The 20,943-nt window shown below is 49.7% G+C and overlaps 1 protein-coding gene across 1 annotated transcript in view; it reads left to right on the top strand.

Annotated features, from left to right (window-relative positions):
- The window catches only part of Kif6 (kinesin family member 6), a 303,671-nt gene that overhangs the window by 249,209 nt on the left and 33,519 nt on the right, over positions 1-20,943 (top strand). Inside the window, exons 16-17 of the mRNA XM_028766687.1 lie at positions 1,611-1,661; positions 20,050-20,134. Of these exons, the coding sequence (XP_028622520.1) occupies positions 1,611-1,661; positions 20,050-20,134 (136 nt within the window). The remainder of the gene's footprint in view (positions 1-1,610; positions 1,662-20,049; positions 20,135-20,943) is intronic.

The following is a 20,943-nucleotide window of genomic DNA, read 5'->3' as shown; positions in this document are numbered from 1 at the left end:
GGATTCTTAGGTTGCAGTCAGGCTGAAAGGGCTCCGCCATCCTCGCCAGTCTCAGCATCATCTAGATTTCATGAGCGAACAGGTCTCCCGTGAACATGCTATCTACTCAGCATCACCATGGAGCTGTAGAATGTTCTTTCTGTGCAAAAAGAAATCCATGAGACAAAGGATCAGTGAGGCTCGCCAGCTCCCCCCCCCCCCGGGGTCCACACCGCAGTTCCCACTTGGGACACGCTAGAACGAGTGTGTTCTATCTCACACTAACCCCAGAACTGCCCAGGTCTCAAGCCCCCCCAAAAAAGCCTTAGGATTTTCAAGATAGATTGAAGCCCAGAGTCACTGAGCCCCAAATCCTCCAAGGATGGGAATTTTAATCCTAACAACCCACAGAATGCTCTTGCCTGGTGCTTTTGAGAGATGCCTGTTGCTGTCCTGGGAGAGTAGGGCTACCTGAGAACACTCGATCTATTTGCGGGCACTGCACCTTGTGAGCTGTTTCCTCCGCCTTCCAAGCCCCGAGGCTGGCCTTCCTATGGCTTGACCCCCCATAAACTCCCACTCCCAAGTTAAACAGTATAAAGCCTCCACACACCACTGCTTTGTCTAGGAAGTTATCATTGTAGCTCCTCTTCGGCTTCTCCAGGTAACCCCAAAAATCTTCTCAGAGCATGACCTCTGACCTATCACCTCCCAGTTACCATTGTCTGGATATTTTCTGTGTCTGTGTGTGTGTGTGTGTGTGTGTGTGTCTGTGTGTGTGTGTCTCTGTGTGTTGGGGGTGTGTGTAGGTCAGAATTTGGTGTTGGGTGTCTCTCTCAGTCACTTTCCCCCTTATATTTTTGAGACAAGCTCTCTCACTGAACCTGGAGCTTACTGATTCAGCTAGACCGGCTGACCAGATTGCTTCAGGGGCCTCCTATCTCTGACTCCCCAGTGCTGGCATTATAGACAGGGGTGGGTTACAACACCTAGCTTTTTATGCAGGTTCTGAGTTTGCTATTTGTTCAGTGAGCACTTTACCACCTGAGCCATCTCCTCGCCCCTCTACTGAACATTTTCCAATCGCAAACGTCTCCTGCCAAAGAAGAGCTCAGAATAAATGTCACACTGTGATCCCAGTTCCACAGGACCCTGTGACTTTTGTTGACCTCAATCTACATACATTGTAACTTCACTAACATGACCCAGAATTATATGTGCCTTATACCCTGCAATCAAGTTTTCATATAGCTTTTTAAAAAGGAGTGGATTGAAGAGAGGTTCTTATGAGTTATTAAAGGACCATAGCCTCCCTCTTCCTTCATTAATAATGGAATTATTTAAGAGACCAAGGCCCCAGCAAAGATTATGAATGACAGGCTTACATGATTAAACCATAAGATGATTGACCCCCAAGGTGAGATGCATGCTGATATACTAACACCCATCGTCACATTCTCCTCTCCAGTAAATCCCAGGACGAAGGGCTCTCACATGAAGCTGTGCCTGCCAGAGTCTCCCCAAATCTGGACTTTTTTTTTCCTATCTCGGTTTGCCAGGTTCTCCTAAGGTGAAGTCTTCTTGGAGCCTGTTGGAAACTCTCTGGTGATTTTCCTTTGTGTCTCTGACAGGTCAGCTGAAAGAAACCATCAGTCAGCGGCACCTACAGCAAGTAGCTATTGGTGAGTACACTACACAGCCCTCGGGATGAAGGTAGTAGTGGCCCAAGCCAATCTAGCTAAACAACAATCCCTCAACACCGTGAAAGTTGAAGGAAGACAAGGGTTGGGGTCTGTGTACCTTCTCTGAGCAAACCAATGCCCCAGCCCATGTGCTTGTACCTGGATGTTGGCAACCACCCTTTCAGCTGCTTCCTTCTCCTCCCACATTTTCCTGCCCCATTGTAGCCTGAACACTCCTCAGAAGTGATGATCTGAGCCTTCTAGGGACAGGACATCCTACACAGCAACCTATGGTTAAAAACAGTGACCCACCGTCAGTGTCTCTGGTCTTCTGAACACTGGCTCTTTTCTTCAGCACCACATTTGCAAGAGGTCATAGCTCATCCAGATGGAGGAACATCCTGTGGTCATGTGGCTAGTGCTTGCTGGAACGAGACAATGACCCCAGGTCTCTCTGAACATTCCTCTGATTCCCAGCCTACAACAATGGTCGACTCACTTCAGTGCATTGATAATGTCAACACTAAACCCACATGGTCACATCCCAAGGGACCTCCTCCTGCACCTTCAGTGGCAGACAGATGCCAGAAGTGTCTCTTTTGATTTGGTACTCAGTGAAATTGCCTGGAGGATAGTGACATTCTCCAGAAGGCTAGTGAAACAGAACTCTGGAAAAACCACCTCTCTTTACAGCTGGCTAGGACTCAACCACTTATATTACAAACAAGGGGCTCCCCCTTGTGATAGCCTGGGTCCCGTAGTGCCCACAATTAAAGAAACCCAGTACCCAGTATCCAGTACCCACTACCCCTTGCTCTCCCTGAGCATGTCACTGGACTGGAGTCATCCCACCTGTCCCTCACCCAGGGGTCTTCTCTAGCCTTCATAGTGTTGACTTATTAGAGGTAACACCAAAGTAGAAATGCCACTCTTTCAAGAGGTGGTTTTTACCCTGGACCTGGAAAAGCATGCCCAATATGTTTGGGCATGGGCTGGCAGACACGGCTGCTCTGTCCTCTGTGCTCCCCAGCCCAGAACCTCCCTCCCTGGTCTGGTCCTCCCTACTGGGGCAAGCACCCTCTGGGCCTTCCTGAATGTTCTCAGAAATCCGGTGCCTTAATCCTTCTGCCTGCCTCCCTGGGGCCTTCCACACTACACAGGTGTCAGGGTCAGCAGGGCCAGCTGTGCCTGAAGCCATCAGCGAACTTCAAATGCAAGGCACTCAGGCTAGAAATCTAATTAAGAGCTTCAGAACGACTTGTTTACTTTAAAACCATATTATCCCAATTAGAGACAAGGTGTTAGTAGTTCCTAGCTTTAGGGATGGAACTTCTGGTTGCTGTCCAGGTGCTTTAGGAGGTTGTCTAAATCTGTGGTCCCACCTGACCCCAGTACAGGAAGCCTTCTTGTCTGTGAAGGGGGTTTTCTCCTCCATGCTCACCCTACAGCTGGCACTCACGTCAAAAGCTAGAGCAGAGGGCTTCAGGAAGATAAGTAACATTCCTAGTATGTCTGCTGTCATGTCCAGTCATTTGGGTTTCTAGTGCAAGAGTTAGGCTGTGACCAGATGGCCAATGTCTGCTTCTCTGTCTTTAGTTTCCGCTCCCTCCACCTCTTCACTGTGCCTCATCCTTCACTTTTAGGCCTGTAGCATCAGTCTTTCTATATGTCCCTAGGTTTCTATGGAGGGTGGTTGGGTGACTGGTTGGGAGTACCCTGGGAGCTAAGCGGGAAAGGTTGGCCCAGACATCCTACATGAGAACACATCTCTATACGGAAAAGCAAATGAGTGTCCAAGGAAATTCATACAAAAACAACTCCATATCCCAAAGAAAATAGATTTACTGGTGATATAAGAGGCACTGTTTGAAAGAGAGACTTGCCTTCATGGAGGAAAGCCATACCCAGGGGCAACCTGGAGCTGGCTCATTCCATGTCACAGGAACTGACTGAGGACGTGTCAAGAATATAGAGTGCTGTTACCTCAATGCAGCTGATGTTGACAATCAAATCATGTAAATTTAGGTTGCATTATATTTTAAAGCGAAAGTGACAAACACTTAAATTTCATTCTTTGCTAATCATTAGCTGTGCTTCTGAAGTTATCTGCAGCTACGGTGCCTCTGTGGGGGTGGACGGGGATCTGCACAGTGCACGTTGCTTTGGCTTTCCAACAGCTCAGTCAGCTATGGTGGGAGAATTTACATCAAAGGGATGGGCAAATCTTCTAAACATGGGCTTTGGGGCCCTTTGCTAACACAATAGTACCGGCATATTGACAATACGGACAAGCACCCTATGAGGCCGGCTGTGTATGTAGGCGTGTTCACACATGCATGCTCAAGGTTTGCTCCTTCCTCTTCTGGCTACAAATACGGATCGTGGCTCTATTTATATCACCTGCCCAAAGTCTATGGAGGAACTCAAACTTCCTCCCAGCCTTGGTCCTTTAGCAAATCAGTGGACAAGAAAACTTATGAAGACTTTGGCATGAGGCACAAACAGCATCCAGCCCTGTGAGCCACCTGGACATGGCAGCCTGAGAAACCCAAGGTGGCCTAGAAGAGACACGTCAGTGATCACTTGAAAGAACAGCTACAACAGACATGACTGATGCCTTAGAAGAGTACTGGGTCCTACACACCAGCTTCGACTCAGCACCATGGTGTTACGTTAACACAGCATTACTCGGAGAGTTGAGAGTGTGGCTACAACTGTATTGTCCTTGCTACCCGGAATGATACAGCGGTGGATGGATGGATCAGTTGAGGCAACCATCCAGTGTCTTTGAGGAGTTTCATAGCATGTCTCTCTGTATTTTCTTATTTAATGCTCACAAATCCCCAAGGGATAACTATTTATTCTCTAGCCTTCATATCACCTGCTCATCAGAAGGAATGAGGTGGGAAAACCAGCCAAACCAGGGTCAATTTTTACCTCAGGCCTGGGAAACAATGCCCATGTTCAGGCAAGGCTGCTCTGTCCTCTCTGTTCCCCAGGCCTGAGCCTCACAGGGCTGGCCTGCCCTGCTGGTCCTCACATTACAGCTAAGACCCAAAGTGGTTATAGATGCAAAAACCAGAGAGCCTGGTTGGCTCAGGCTGGGCCAGCTGCCATACTGCACTACCCTGGACAATTTGCCTGACATCCTGGGGTCCGTTTAGGGGCACAGAGCTAAGGCCTGCCCTCTGAGTGTACCTAGTCTAACTAGGAAAAAAAAAGACAAATGCTAAGAAGAGGTCAGCTTTGACGTTTCAGAACCAGTGTCCTTCTCCCTTCCACACACAAAGCTGGCTCAGCCTTGACCCCCTTCAGGAAGACTCCCCTGGCCTCTTCTCCCAGACCTTGTTTTTCTTCAGTTTTGCGAATCTCTAAGCTCACCAGCCTCATTTTATAATGACTAACAATTCCCAAGCTATCCTCCACATAAAAACGTGAGCTCCTTGAAAACTGGGTGCACAGGAATTCAGGTTCATGTCCCCGGCAGCCGACATAAGCAGCAAACAGGCCACATCAGTGGGCCAGTGAAGGCTTCCCCAGACGGCTTCCAGACCCACACATCTAGAAAAAGTACGAGACATTTGAAACATAAAATAAGTCCATTTAAAAGGAGTGGACAGAGTAAATCCTTGTGGACCCCACCGCTGGGCAAATTACACACACAGGCAGGAAATTCGGTTCCCTCTTGTCTAGCTGCAGAACAAAAAGAAGCACCCAGAATTCCTGAGTTCCCATTTTCTGACAGCAGGGAGCATACTAACTAATTTATCTGAAGACATAGAATTTCTCCCTGAAACTAAGCACAAGGCAGAGTTTATCGTGTGGATCCTCACGTAAAGGACACCAAGTGACACTGAATGATGTCTTCAGCTGCAGTTTTACAAAAGACATCCCAGTGTTGTTCAACCAGATGATTCCTGTATCGACCCTCCATAAAAGCGAGAGGTCTGACATTAACGCATAACTCACAGAAAGTGTTTATGTGAGCAGCCAGGATAATAGGATCCAGGTACCCTGCTTTCTGACAGCCACGGGAAGGGGGTTGATAAAAGTGGGAGTCTTCCAGGATACTGTGCCCACCGAGGCCCCACCTCTCCTCTGGAGCATGTATTCTCTCAAGGTCTAGGTCACATTCCGATCACCATCAAAATTCTAACAAGAGCTGCGATTAGAACTTTAAAAATGCCAGAGCCCAGTGAGCCTCTTAGGGAGGGAGGGAGGCAGTCACTCAGAGGGGGCACTAGCCCTGGCATGTTCCCTTGACCCAACCCTGTGAAGACAACTGCCTGCCAGTTCTGTGGAGTTGCTTTATCCACCGTTTCTTTTGTATTTACGGTGATGAGTAGACCCAAAGTCACCACTGTCAGGTTCTAAAGACATCTGGGATCCCCTAAACCCTACTCCTCCAGGTCCTGTTCCCTCCGTCCCATCCCTATCTTGCCAGCCTCAGCAACACAAGGAGCCCTTGCGTCATCACCAGCCTGGTGTGGTCTTGAAGGCGACTCCCCAGCACCCTCAGAGGGCCTTAGGGAGTTGAAAGGCCTCCCTGGGCTGGGCCCTACCTGACTGACTTCCCTCAGCTCTTCCTTCAAGAGCTTTGCTCCCCTAAGAAACTCCGGCAGTGACCTCTTGTGGCTCCCTGTTCTTCAGAGAGCAGATGTTTTGCTTGCCCCATTTGATCAAGATCATCAGGGTACCACAGATCTGAAAGGAAGCTCAGAGACAAACTGAGCCCAGACACTCCCCAGGTTTCACTGGGTGCTCAGTGTGACTGAAGGTGTGAGACTAGTAGCTCACAGACACGGAGAAGACCCATTGCCTTGAGATAGAGATGAGGGGTTTCCCAGTAGTGGATACAGTGGACTCTGAGAGACCAAGACACTAAGTGTACCCCCAGGACCACTAGTGACAGTGGGCAGGACCAGCATGCAAGCAGCAGGGTCCCATGATGGCCCCCAAGACCAGTTCAGACAGCACAACAGGCCTATTTGCTGTTAAGTTTGTGTCCGTGGGAAGTCCCGCAGATTTTGCACAACTTCTGCTTTGTTGAAAACTCTCAAGTTAGACAGTTCACACCGCCTTTTCCTGAGTTGTTTATACTCTGCTCATACCTCTAGGGAGTGACAATTCTGTTTCCCATACCTTACACAGAGCATCTCTATGCTAGCTTTGCCGATACTGTGATATCCAATGCATCTTGGGAAGAGGATGGTTTCTCTCACCGTATAGATCACAGTCCACAATCAAGGGATGCCAGAGAAAGAGCTTAAGCTAGGAACCTAGAGGCAGAAACTGAAGCAGACACCACGAAGGACCTTTGCTTCCTGGCCTGCTCCCCATGACTTGTTCAACCTGCTTCTTGAACCACCCCAAACCACCTGCCCAGGGGTGGCACCTCCCACGTGTGCTGAATGTTCCTACCTCGATCAACAATCAAGAAAATGTCCCACAGAGTTGCTCACAGAAAAATCTAAAAGGTCCTTCTTCTCTGATGGTTCTAGCTTGTGTCAAGATGACAAACAAAAAAAATATATTCTTCAACATTGAGGCAATTGATGGGCACACAGCACTGGGTCCCCATAGCATCTGTTGATCCACCAGTGAGATCTGTAGCATTACAGTTTTGCCTTACAAATGTGCCAGGCAGCTAAGGGGCTCTGGGCCTGGATTCCAATATCTGTAAATGAGATGTTTGTACAAATTAATAGCCCAGTACCCAGCACAGCCCCTGAGAGTTAGCTGCATTCACTGATGGCTCGTGCCACAACTAATGGCTTTCTTGCTCCTTCTGGACTCAAACAACAGGGCATGACCTCTATGACTGCAGTTGTCTTTGGGATACATGCCACTGTAGTGTGGACACAAGTGAGGGCTTGGATCAATTACAGAGCATCTGTCCTCTCAGAAACAAGTGGTAGAGATGTCGATTTCTTGGAATTTCAAAGACTCTAAAGGAAATGATATGACACCAGATGATACAGCATCTCAGAGGTTCCAAAAGTAGTCAGGGAATTCTCTTGAGATCAGCTACAAAGTCTCACAACTTGGGTGGATTCAAGCCCACCATCATGTGTGAGAATACAGGGTGAAGTACAGTGAGTGACTGGGTTTCCACAGTCGAATTTCCAGGCTCAGGATGAAGGCTGGAAACAAGAAGGCCCCAGCTCACTTTCCTACCCACTGTCGAAGGCTGTGGCTTCGGTCTCCTGCATTCATCCAGATGTCCTTCCCAGGACTGTGGAGAATGAAGACTGTCTGGCCCAACACCAGTCTTGAGCTGCAGTGTCTCTCAAGGGACAGGGCTCTCACCCTGTGTGCTGGTCACAGCTCTCAGGAAAGCAGAGCAAGAGGGTAGAGGCTGGTGCATAGGAACAGGTTAATTATGACAAACCGATTACAAAGGCAGAAGGGTCATGTGATCAGCAGTCCCCCTGCAAGCAGGAGGCTTAGAAACTCAGGGTGGTATGGTACCAGTCCAAATCCAAATGCTGAAAAGCAGGGACATCAGTGGTGTGAGTTGTGGCCTAAGTTTTAACATCTGAGAACCAGAAGCTCTCATGACCATGGGAAGAGGGCAGATGCCCCCATCAAAGCACAGAGTCCGAATTGGCCTGACCTATATGTCTCTCCAGTACTTCCTCAGTGGATTCAATGATGACGGCCCACACTGATGAAGATGGCCCTTCCTTTCCTAGTCCACTTGGGAACACCTTCACAGAGTCCCAAGGAAATGCTATTTTACATACTATCTGGACATTCCTTCGCTCTTAGCCCAGTCAAGTTGACACAAGGCCATCTCACCTCAGGAACAGAAGGACAAAAAGCATGACCGACACTTCTGTGATCTACTAGTCCTTGATCTGTCAGCCCTCCTCAGCATCCCTTTCTTTGTCCCCAGGAAACAGTAAAGTATGCGCTCCATGAGCTGGCCTCCATTTCAAGTGATGGGTATCTCTGATAGGCATGGACACAGCAGGTGCTCAGCAAATCACACAGAACTCTGACAACGGTGGCAGGGGACAAAGGAACCAGATGTCCAGGCAGCAGGTACAGCCCACTCACCACCGTAGCTCCGTGCTATCAGCACTACTGGCAAGGCTGGTGGAGTCCCCTCATCTGATCACTGACATTTGTGCTTCCACACAGATGGAGTTGCTAGTTGTCAATGCCATCCTTTCCGCTAATCCAGACTTCATATGTGCTCATTTGGATCAATAAGACATTTAATCAAGCACCTAGAAAACAAAACACAAGCCTCTTTTCTTTACTTCAGCTTCTGGCCTAGAACACTGTACAGCTGAACCCTCTTTATGTCTATTCCTTCCACTGTGCGCACACACACACACACACACACACACACACACCATCATCACCATCATCATCTGTGATGGATAGACCCAGGGCTGAGAAAGCTCCGCCCATGTGTCATGGATCTGGGAAAGCCTTTCTCAGACTCCACCCCCAAAGGAGCTGATGATAAGCTGGGTGCCTGTCAACAGAAAACCAGTATTCTCTGTGCTCATATGGACCACAGAGCAAGTTCCAGGCCATCCAGGGCTACATAACGGGACCTTGCCTCAAAATGTTTTCTTTAGCTGGTGTTTCAAAAATACTAATGTCTACTCAGGGAGCCATGAGGAAGCTGTTGTGGAAAGCCCAGTCCAGGGAGACACTCAGCCCAGCACTGTTCTCACAGTGACAGACAAACAAGCCAACCAACTAAACAGGAAGCCCAGAGGGCCTCAGTCGGGCAGCAGACAGCCGAGCTCGGACTGGTGCATTCATCCAGTGAAAAAAACCAGAATCAACAACACGTGTACAAGATCTGGCTTAGGGACGTGAGAGCTCAGACTCGCAGTCGTGACTGGAAGAAAGGGAACCGCTGAGGTGTGCAGACTGTGGAGCCGAGTTGAGCTCCAGCAATGGTGTCCCTTTGTGTAATTCCCAGTGTCTCAGTGCTATTTATTAGTGATACATAGGGGGTGTTTACATTTCATTGCATGTTTGAAACATGTGTCCGGGTATGTGGTCCCTCAAATGTTTATGAAGGGGACACCTGTGCAGCCTCTTTCCAGGTAAAGAAGTTGCTTTGTGATTTTTTTTAAAAAAATCTTTGTATATGTGTGTTTATGTGTGTGTTTATGTATGTGCCTGTGTGTGTGAATAGGCAATTGTATGCTACAGTACGTGCCACACTGCATGTGTAGAGGACAGAAGGCAACCTTGCTTGAGAGGAGGTCTCTTCTTTGCTTCTGCACTCCCTGGGCTGGCTCATCCCCAAGCTGTCAGGAATTCTCCCGTCTCTGCTCACCATCTCACCACAGGGATGTTGGGTTTAAAGATGTGTGCTACTACATCTGGTTTTATGTGCCTGAAGACTTGAACTCAGGTCTTCTCATTTACATAACACATGCTTTACCCAGCAGAACAATCCCCGAAGCCCTGCTCTGGCTTGTTTTGTTTTAGGTTTTGTTTGCTTGTTTGTTTTGTTGTTGTTGTTTAATTAGACCTTTGAAAATTTCTCACGAGGTCTGACTGTAGCACCCACGTCTTCAACTCCTCCGAGATTGGCCCTGCTTCCCTACCCTCCCAGCTCTGCTTCCTCTTCTGTTTCGCACCTACTCTGGGCTGCCCATGATGATGCAGTGTGGCCTGTGATGCTTAAGGGGCATCAGACATACCAGTGAGAAACTGAGCCATGGAGAGAAGGCTGACGGTGTGCATTAGAATTACGACATCTCTAGAGAGGTGTGGAGGAGAGTGGATGCTGGGAGCCGCAGCGCCTCCCGCCAACTCTGTAATGGGCTATTAAGAAATAAGAATGGAAACAACTCTATTAAATGATTTGGAGTTTTGTTTTGTTTTGTTTTTTCAAAATAGAGGTAGCACAAAGAGTTATTTATACCATGTATTGAGCTTTGTTGAAATGGTTTCTGGTAATCCCAGGGCTCAATGAAAGATTAGACTCCAAGGGTTTAGAACTCAAACAAAAAATTACTGGTTTTTCCGAATCACCATGATGGCTGCCTTGATAATAAAGTAAGAATCCCAGGCCCATTCAGATTGTCTTAAGTATCCTCACTGTAACTATGTCAGGATCACTTACTTAAAGGGGAAACATCCGGGTACCAGTTCCCCTTTTTGCCTCCAAGCATGTGGTCATTCCTAGTGTGGCCCTAACAGTGCAGATAGCACACCCATCATGCTGAATGGTGCAGAAGAGTAGGTACGTGAATGTCACTATCTTGCTCTCTCTCTCTCTCTCTCTCTCTCTCTCTCTCTCTCTCTCTCTCTCTCTCTGTGTGTGTGTGTGCGTGTGTGTGTGTGTCTGTCTGTCTGTCTGTCTGTCTGTCTGAAATGCTTACAGGATGTTTGGCTTCTCCATCTCAAACAGAAACTGAGTGACCACACAATTCAACTGGTCATTCATTGTTCATCACAAAAACAACCAATTAAATGTTTGGTGGTGCACGCCTTTAACTCCAGCACACGATAGGCAAAGGTAGTCAGATCTCTGTAAGTTTAAAGCCAGCCTGGTCTACAGAGTGAGTTCCAGGACAGCCAGGGTTACACAGAGAATCCAATCTTTAAAAAAAAAAAAAGAAAGAAAAAGTCATATGTTTTTCCACGGGTCTCCAAAGAGAAGACTTCTCTGTCTTAACTCCAGCTGGCCGGCGTGTCTGTGTGTCTGTGTGTCTGTGTGTCTGTGGTCAGCTGCTCTCACTCTTATTCCCTTCCTTGCTCCACCCATTAAAGCTCCATCACCCCAAGAAGAGATTTTCAGTAGGGAGGCCAGTTGACATAGGTGTCCCCTATCTGGTAATGTTGTGACATGTCTGTAACAGGAATCTTCCTCATTTGGGGTCTATGGAGGTCCTCCACCTCAAGTCCTTGACTTGAGGGTATGGCCTTATTTGGACAGCTATGTACATGATGTGACCTGACTGGGGTCTTGACAAGAAGTATATGGTAGCCTTCATATTAGGTATTGTGAAGTAAGTTGAATAAAGGCCTGTTCATAAAGGTGTAGGTGAGTGTGGCAAAGCCAAAAGGGCCAACCTAGCACCCCAGGGGTACAATCAAAGCAGAAAGTATTGTCATCCGTAGGACCAAGAAATATGTGAGCCGTAACTGGAACATGGAGACCGGGAGGGATGCGTCAAAACCTTGGCCATCTGACACAACTGAAGCTTGAATGTGACAGTCAAGTCAAATCCCTGCAGAGACATCTCCTCAGCTGTCTTGCCTTCTGTCTTCTCCCTCCCCTCAGGTGCCTGCTAATGATCTCCGCTGACTGATCCCAGGCAGGATACCAGGCTAAAGAAGCCCATGCCAGCCAGATCCCTGGGGTGAAGGGGAGAGGCAAAAAGAAATGAGCTTGAGAAGCAATGGAAGGGCAACAGGCCCGTCACAAACCCAGGAAGCTGTGGCTTACTTCTGGTTCATTTTAACTGAGGTCCTGCTCCATCCAGGAAGCCTTGTTTAAAATGTCCTTGGTCTTCTGGAGCGTGCTAGAGGATCTAGGGGTATAATGAAACCAGCTGACACAGGCTCCTTAGAGCCCACTCTGTATATCTCTTCCAGATTCAGAAACAGCACACTGGTGACCTGAAATCACCCACGAGGCCAGTGTTCACTCCTCATTCGGGCACACTTGGACTGTGGGGTACCCACCAAGCTTCCTGTTGGTCTCTTTCAAGCCCCACTTGCTAGCTCTGATGGAAGGGAACACATCTCCATACACGCAACCCCTCCCTGAACTCCCAATTAAGAGAATGATGTGGTCTGGAGGAAAATGTAGTTTTTTTATTTTCAAAGTTTCTCCCAGGACATCTGCTCTGGTCCTTGTCTGAGGTTGCATGAGAGTCAAGAGAGGTCAGCCAGCTTGCGCCCTCTTGATGTGCCAGTTCAGCACCATGGTCCACCTTGTAGCTCATCTGTGGCTCCTGTGATAAATTATTGCCAAATAAACCAAAGTAACCTTCCCGACTAAGCCAATCAAGGGATTGACCAACACTCCCTGCCAGGGTCATTCAGATCTCCATAGAGAGAAAGTCTGAATCGCTCTCTCTGACATAAGGAAACCAAGCAGATCAAAGACCTGCATGTCTAGACAACAGAGCAGCCATGCTGGCTGGGTCCAGCTAGAAAAGAGATAACTGGCCTAAAGATATCCCCTACTTATTCCCTTCTGGGAAGTCACCGTGACAGCCGTGTGGTCACAGTGGAGCCACGAAGCTGAGAGGGCAGGAAAGAAGATTTTAAGATTTATTTTTGTTGTTTTTAATTATATGCATGTATGTGTGTCTGTGTGAGAGTATGTGTACATGAGTGTAATGTCCAAGGAGGCCAGCAGAGGGCGTCTGGAGTTTCAGATCTTTGTAAGCCCAGGACTGAACTCAGGTCCTCTGGGAGAGCAGTGTGCTCCAAGCCGCAGAGCCGTCTCTCCTGTGCCTGGAGGAGGGTTACAAGAGACACGTTGCTTCGAGAGAAGGAGCTTGGAGATAGAAGGAGTGTGGAGAGAGGATCATGGGTAGATGAGAGAACATGGAAAGATAAGAGTCAGAAAGGTTTGTGGACAGATGTGAGTGGGAGAGAGGGCTGCCAGAGAGAGCAGGGGTGAGCACAAAGCTAAGCTCAAGCAAGTACAAGGAATATCTTTCCCATGTATGGAGCATTCCAAGGATCTCCACCATGATGCTGATTGACCCTGTGCCCACTGTCCCTCTCTGTGGCCCACCTCCTCCTCTGGGAGCATGAGGGATGGAAAGAACACCATGTAAGGCATGTGATTTGGGGCAGCAGGAGCCCAGGGTAGAAGGGGGGCTGTCTTGCCTGTGATTTTTCCATGAGATAGACATTTGTGGTTGTATTAAAGTGTCACCTTTCTCCTCTCAAAGGTCATCTGTTGTCCCTGAGGGGATGACAGACAGTGTGTGCAGGGAATGTGGGGCAGAAATGAGCATGTCCCAGGAACGACCAGGCATGTGCCCCGGGCTTTCTCACCATAGCCGAAGTCCAGGCATGCTACTAAAGCACTCCACAAAGCCAACACCAAGATGGATAATGGCGCTGAGGACCCATCAGTATGATGACTTCAGTTGACAATAAATGTGAGCCATCACACAGGAAATGGTCTAACTGGGACGCCAGAAGCTTGTTGACCAAGTGGTGACTGAGCCACTGACACCATTAATCTCCATAAGAGTAGATGCTTCCACACCTCAAACAACGTGAGGCTCAGTGATCTGCATCTCCACAAGGCAGTTTAGTCCATAGAGACCCAGAGTGGGTGTTGAAAGGATCCACCAGGTAGCTAAGGAAATGCCTGATTGCTCCAATACCCTGTCTGGTATGAGAGAACAACTGGGCCTACTGCCTCCTCCCATGCGAGGCCCTGGCCAAGTGGTGGCTATGTTAGGCTACACACTCTATACTCGACAGAAGCCCATTGGGCCCCTCTCAGCTTCCCAACATGGTTAGAACTGTCGTTGTTGCCTGTCTGCATACCTCTAGTATGGTCAGGATGACGGAACAGATTGCTGCTGGGAGTCCCATGGGCTGACCTAGATCTCGGCAGACACCTGCTCACAGCCAGTGTTTGTTGCATATGCCCAGTGGGAGCTCCGCACAAGTTGCTGTATTTTGGTTAGTTAATGGCAGTCCTTACGAGCCAGGACCTGGCTACTGAGGCTTCGATTTGGCCCTGCTGCAGATCTGAAAGTCATTCCAGGGAAACAGCATCACCTTGACCCACTTAGGGTGAGTCAATACAGACTTCAGTAGGCTGTCTGTGTCTCCCCTCATCACTGGATCGCTTGCAGAGGAAGAGACCCTGGCTTTGATTAGGCCAAGTCTCCTGTCTGTGTGAACAGGAGGTATGAAGATTTTTGTGAGATGACACCTGGGGAGTCTGACTAGTTACAGCCACGTGGTGCATATCATTACACAGATTCTACCAAGCACCTAACAAAGGCCAACTGCAGGCAGTTCTGGCTTCACAGAGTGTGTTCCTTCCTACAGATCCCTGAGCTCCATTCCCCCTTATCACAGTGGCCCTCAAACATCTGCAGGGCAAGCCGGAGCTGTGAGGGCTTACTATGTCCCACACACCGTCTCCTATGCAGGCCCTGTAGTCTCCAAACTCTTACGCAGGCTTTTGCAGTAAGACGGTCCAAAGCCTTAGCTGGCTCCTTAACAAGGGGTGGCATCAGGATCTCCAGGGGACATGCTAACAAATCTGAACTCAGCAGGTCTGGACCGGGGGCCCAGCTGCCGCTGTGCTTTGACAAAGTCCGTAAGTGATTTCCATGAGCGCCTCAGTCAAGAGCCACCGAACCAGAGAAATGAGATTTCGTACAGTTCAGGCATCGGATAACTGTGTAGAGGGTGGAGTAGAGGATCTCGGAGAAGCAGAAGCGAGGACTAGAGACCTCCCCAGTAGAATGAGCTCAGGCAGAAGGGCCCCCGTCTTGGCCAGCCTCCCCAGCAATGAGGGGACTGAGCGCCCTGCCTCCGGCTTCCTGATTTGAAGTATGCTCCTCAGCTGCTTGGGGCTGCCTCCTCGTGTGACATCCAGATAGACATCCGCCAGAGTAAAACTAAACCCTTGCTTCCTGCTTCTCTGTGTTGCTTTGAAGCTGGCTGTTCATCACAGTGGCCTCAAAAGGCCACTCAGAGCTAGCCCCCTCCTGTTCTACTGTTCCATTGAAAGGATGGCTCCCCCTGTGCCTCCTGTCAGGTGACTGTCGGTTCTGCCCATGGCTAGGGTCCCAGTGGGAACAAAGGCGGGCAAGCCCAAGCCCCCTTTCTCCTCCCCCTCTGTCCTTGCTCAGTCTGTTTTCACTTGCCTCCTTCTGACTGCTCAGCCCAGGCCCCTCTTCACAGGGGCTGTCTCCTGTCTCCTGGTGGGTCACAAAGCAGTCTACAAAACAAACATCACCTTTGGCCTCAGGGCCCATCTGGGACACTGAGGGTAGCTTGTGTCTCAGGGACACTGTGCCTTCAGTGCCTTCATCCCAGCTGCTGGAGGTCCCTTGCCCCAGCCCTCTTAACAAGCTTAGAGAATCCTGGCACCACCGCCCCACATCAGAGGCTCTTCATTGCAATTTCAGATCAGCTACAAAATCCTAGATCAAGGGACTCTCCCACCCCCACCCCCACCCCCACCCCTGTTACCCTCTCAGCTTCTCACAGTCTCAATGCCAGAGAGAGTCCTTACCACTGCCTACAGGGGCCTAACACACTCTGCCTCAGTTTCCTCACGGAACTCAGCTCCTACAGTCCTTTGCCAGCTCCTGCAGGCACACAGGCCTTCTCATTGTTCCCCATAGGCACCAAGCAGGTTCATGCCTGAGACCTTCACATTGCTACTCTGTCACCTAATTTCTTGAAGCCAGCCTGCTAAGAGCCGGTCAGCGTCTGGGCACCGCAGCCTCCATCCGAAGCCTGTGCGTGCGTGCGTGCGTGCGGCGTGCAGCACCTGAGGAGGGTTCCCAGGAGCCTTGTCAAGTTCCCTAGTCTCCTGAACCCCCTAGTGTGGCTGTTCTACAAGTCTCTGTCCTATTGTCCCCTCCTCCAAAAGGCCACCCACGACACTCTCAGCTTTCTGTCCAGTTTTGCCTTTCAATCTGTTGTATTATATTATAGACCTAACTTTGTTGTTGTTGACTGAGGTTCATCTTTGTTGCTAGAATTAAGCCTTCTGGAATAGGGTAGGCCAACAGTCACCACTAAATACACATCTCTTAAGGGGCTAGGAGAGGGCTCTGTAGGTAATAGCACTTTCTGGGCAAGTCTGACAACCCAAGAGAGCCAATTCTACATAGTTGTCCTCTGGTCTCGACACGAACACTGACATAGGTGCGTGTGTGTGTGCATTGCACACTTCCCCTATCCCTGTTGATCCTTAGCTCATACAGCAAAACAGCAGAGCCCACTGTGGTGGCGGGGATGAACGAGGTACACACATTGACCTGGACCACGACTCACCAGCCATAGCTGACCTAACCTATTCTTGTGTCAGACGCACTGAGAATGATCCCTCTGCCTATGTCTCCTGGCATCCCCCACTCCTGCAGCATGCCCACAGGAACCAGCACACTCCGTGGGTAAGGAAGGAGCCTCCCTCCTGCAGAAGGGCTGTGAATTCATGTTGAGACTCTGTCCCAGTCAGCTTCCCCTCTCACCCTCACAGTCCTTGATGCTGACTCCCAAACAGAGCCAAAGTCCTTCCTCCACCCTCCTCCTGCAGCCTCTCTGCTGGTCTGTACCCCAGGCATCATCACCCAGGCTGCCACTGAATCCCTCGTGTGCCCTTACTGCAGGGTCAACAGTGTTGAGACAGGAAGGATGAGGCAGAGTTCTGTGTCCGCAGATTGCAAGGCAGATGGGGTGTCTCTGGAGCTCCAGGGAACGAAGTGTCCTGAGCATTTAAAGGCCCACTGTCATTTGGCATTAAATCCCTCTTTCTGTGGTTCACATCTGCCGTTTTTCAGAGATAGGGCCATCAAATAAACATGCAATCCAGTGTGTCCTGTACCTAGCCTCTAAGCAAAGCTCCAGGGAAAGAAGCAGAAAACAAGGGATGCTTGTCCCACCTCTGATGCTCTCTACGCCTGTGACTTGGAGGTCACGGAGGATTGTGGGTAATGAAGACTGGAACATGAAATGTTCCCACAGGATGCCAGCATCATCTTCAGCTGAGACGACAGACCTGCTCACCTAACGCAAGTAAGAGAGGGAAATTGGTTCCACAGAGATAAAAGACAGACTAGCGACCACTTAGCACCTGTGTCCATGTGTCAGTGTAGCAGTGAGGAGGACAGAAGAGAGGGATGACTTGGCCAGACTCCCAATAAGCCGGAAGTACTGCAGCTGGGATCAAGGGCCAGCCCGCTGAAACAGGATACACAGGAACAGCCACTTGTAAAAATCATGAAAGGCTTAGGACCAACCACAAGCTGAACAGAGGGCCGAACATACCAGGACCGTGAGCTGGTATTAACATTTGGCTCTTTGGAACCAGAAAAAAAAAAAAAAAAAAAAACAATTCACACCTCAGCTTTGCCCCTTCCCAGCCGTGTGACCTGTATTGTTTATGGACAGGAAGTCTGTGATGAGGTAGGCGGTAGAGCCGTCCCTGCATGGTTATTCTGAGGTCTTTGTGGTGCATCGAGGACCTCGTCATGTGCCTAGTGAACTGGGGAAAACATCTTAGGATGAGGGCATTCAATCAACGGTCAGCATTAGTACCTCGCTTGCTACAGAAATACAGACTGGGAATTATCTGGGGTTTCTGGAGGGTTGTTTTGTTTGAACTAGGGTCTCCTATATCCCCGGCTGGACTGAATCTCAAGACATAGCCCAAGATGGCCTCAGACTTTTAATCCTTCTGCCTCAGCCTCCAAGTGACAGGATTACAAGGGTGTGCCACCATGCCCAACTGCACACACATACATACACACTGTGTGATTTGTGTGGGTTAGAATGTGGGCAGGTGTTTGCCATGACACACACGTGGAGGTAGACATTGGAAGACAAACTTGGATATCTTTGCCTTCCACCTTGTTTGAGACAGTGCCTCCCTTTGTTCACCACTCTGCATGCAAAGCTAGCAGGACAGTGAGTCTCCAGGTGCTCCCCCATCCTTAGCTGTCGCCTGGGCACTGGGTCTACATCACACTACCGCATACAGCTTCCCTTGGGTTCAGGGGACGCAAACACAAGTCCTTATTCTTCATGGCAAGTGCTTTACCCACCGAACTATCTCCCTGGCCTGAAGTTACATATTTAAAAGCTGGAAAGAGCCCTTTTGCACCCGGCACCTCTCACCCCAGATGTGATATGATACCAGGTCTCCGCCTTTTAAATTCGATAATTAGACAATAACAAGGTCACCGAACTGCACACACAAGGACCTGGGCCAGTCAGCCTTTGAATGAGACTCCAGACTCCTGTGGTGTGGTGTTATTGAATATCTAAAGGTCCCTCAGAATAGAAAAGACATTCTGTACTGCTCCAAAGAGCCTATGTGTTGATGAAAGGGGACATTGGTGGGGACAGTCTCTGCTCAAAGTTGGTGGAAATAGCTGTGACCCATGAAGCACGTTCTCCTCTACAGCACAGAGCTGCGGCCACAGCAGATCTGTGAACAGAAAGCAAAATGTTCGTCTCCCAGAAATACTGGGGTTGATGGGGTGGTTAAGTGGGCCAAGCATTTGATCCCTGGAACCAGAGTGAAAGTGGAAGCAGAGACTAGATCCCGAAAAGTTGTCCCCACCTCTATGTGCATGTCGTGACACATACACACCTCCCACACACATGATAATGAGTAAAAAAAAATGTTCTACCAGGAGTTTTGAGTCCAGCACCCTGGCCACTAAACAAATAGGGAGTTGCACCCAGAATCTGGAAGTTAGCCACAGGGCTTTGCAAATTAACCTCCTTAAGACTCGTCAGGAATGCAGGAGTGATGTAGTCAGGGTTAAGCCTGTTCTTGTTCAGAAAGCACATGGGCTGGGGGGGGTGTGGGGAGGTCAGGGATAGGGGAGGTGGCAGGGACCCCTTCATCCTGGGGGGAGGGTGGCCAAGCGATGGTATATGCTGGGGGGCAGGGTAGGGGTGAGGTGGGTAGCCTGAGGGGTGTGAGTGCATGGGGGCATGGACTGGAGGCAGGGCAGGGGTGGAAGCAGCACAGGTAGTGGGAAGACCTCACTCTGCTGGGCCTAGGAGTTCCTCCGCTGTGAGTAAGAAGCACTGAGCAATTGCAGACTCCCTGGAAGGTTGGGAAATTTATCAGATGAACTAGGAGTGAGCTCTGGGGCCGCCCCCCAGCCTATAGCCAGGTACCCACACAGAGGACTCAGCATCCAGGCCAGGTCACACCACTAGCCAGTCTCAGAGAAGGGCTCGCGCATCATTGCCATTGGGTCTGTCACTGATCACAAAGGATGCAGAGTCCTGTCACCTTCATCAATGAGCCTGACACCTCAGCCTTATGTGGAGGTGGAGAATAAGAACCAAGGTCCTGAGCCAACAGAGGAGCTTAGTCAGCGGTGCAGACACAGGTGTATGGCCGAGCCAGGCTCTCCTTTTGGTCCAGGAGGGAGTCCTTCTCCAATGCAGAAGTGCCATTTGCCTCTTCCCTGTGGACTCCAGAGAACAGGAGTGTAGGGATCTCCTCCAGTGACAGATACCAGGGCCGGTAGGAGCACAGGAGGAGGGCGGCTCTGAAGCCAAGCCGAGGCTGCCACCCAGAGGCCCCCAGGAGAACTCCCAGGACCCCTTTTGTCTTTGGATGCCCTTGACCTTTGCCATCGGCCCCGTCCCCTTTTTTTCCTTCTACCTTTCTTGGTTGCTGTAACTCCTGGCATCTTACCCCCTCCAGGGATCTCAGAGAACACGGCCCCACCCTCCACGCCTGATCCACAGGAGGAGAAACTGCGAGCACAGCTGGAGGAGGAAAAGAGCAAGTGAGTCACCAGCTGCCTGCCTGTCTGTCTGTCTGTCTGTCTGTCTGTTGCCACCTGCATTCTGACCGCAGCTTCCTTGGGCCTCCAGGACTACAGCTTCTCCTTAGGAAAGGTGTCCAGCCCGGAACCTTAAACTGCAGGAAAGGGTAGGAATAATCTTAAGCAAGGCCTGTGCCTGGAAGGGAGGTGCCGAATGAGGAAGAGTCCTGTCCTGACAGCCAGTGCCCTCTAGAGCAGCGATTCTCAACCTTGCAGTCGCGACCCCCACAAGAGTCACCTATGAGATATCCTGCATATCAGATATTTATTTACCTTCTATATTGGATATTTATGATCCATAGCGGTAGCAACGAAACACGTTCTCCTATACAGCATCTAGCTGGCAGCCACAGCAAGTCTGTGAACAGAAAGCAAGTATTCATCCACCGGAAATAGTGGAGTTGGTGGGGTGGCTCAGTGGGTGAAGCGTTTGATACACAGGCCTCAGTTACGAAGTAGCGATGAAATAATTTTATGGTCGGAGGTCACCACAACATGAGGAGCTGTGTTAAAGGGTCCCAGAGTTAGAAAGATTGAGAACCACTGCTCTTAAGGAACCAAGAAGCATACCCATGGTGGGCTTCACTCTGCAGCTTTACCAAAGTTTAACCTGGGTCTTGAAAACCCCAGATCTTCACCCAGCTCTCCAGGGGCCCAAAGTGATTTTACTTGAAGGGTGAGGAGACACAGGCTTCTCATAGGATCAGGCAGCACACACACACACACACACACACACACACACTCTCTCTCTCTCTCTCTCTCTCTCTCTC

Source organism: Grammomys surdaster, unplaced genomic scaffold, assembly GCF_004785775.1.
Source record: "Grammomys surdaster isolate TR1022 unplaced genomic scaffold, NIH_TR_1.0 169, whole genome shotgun sequence".
Lineage (NCBI taxonomy): Eukaryota > Metazoa > Chordata > Mammalia > Rodentia > Muridae > Grammomys > Grammomys surdaster.
The sequence above is the reverse complement of the archived record's forward strand: the minus strand, read 5'-3'. Positions and strand labels throughout refer to the sequence as shown.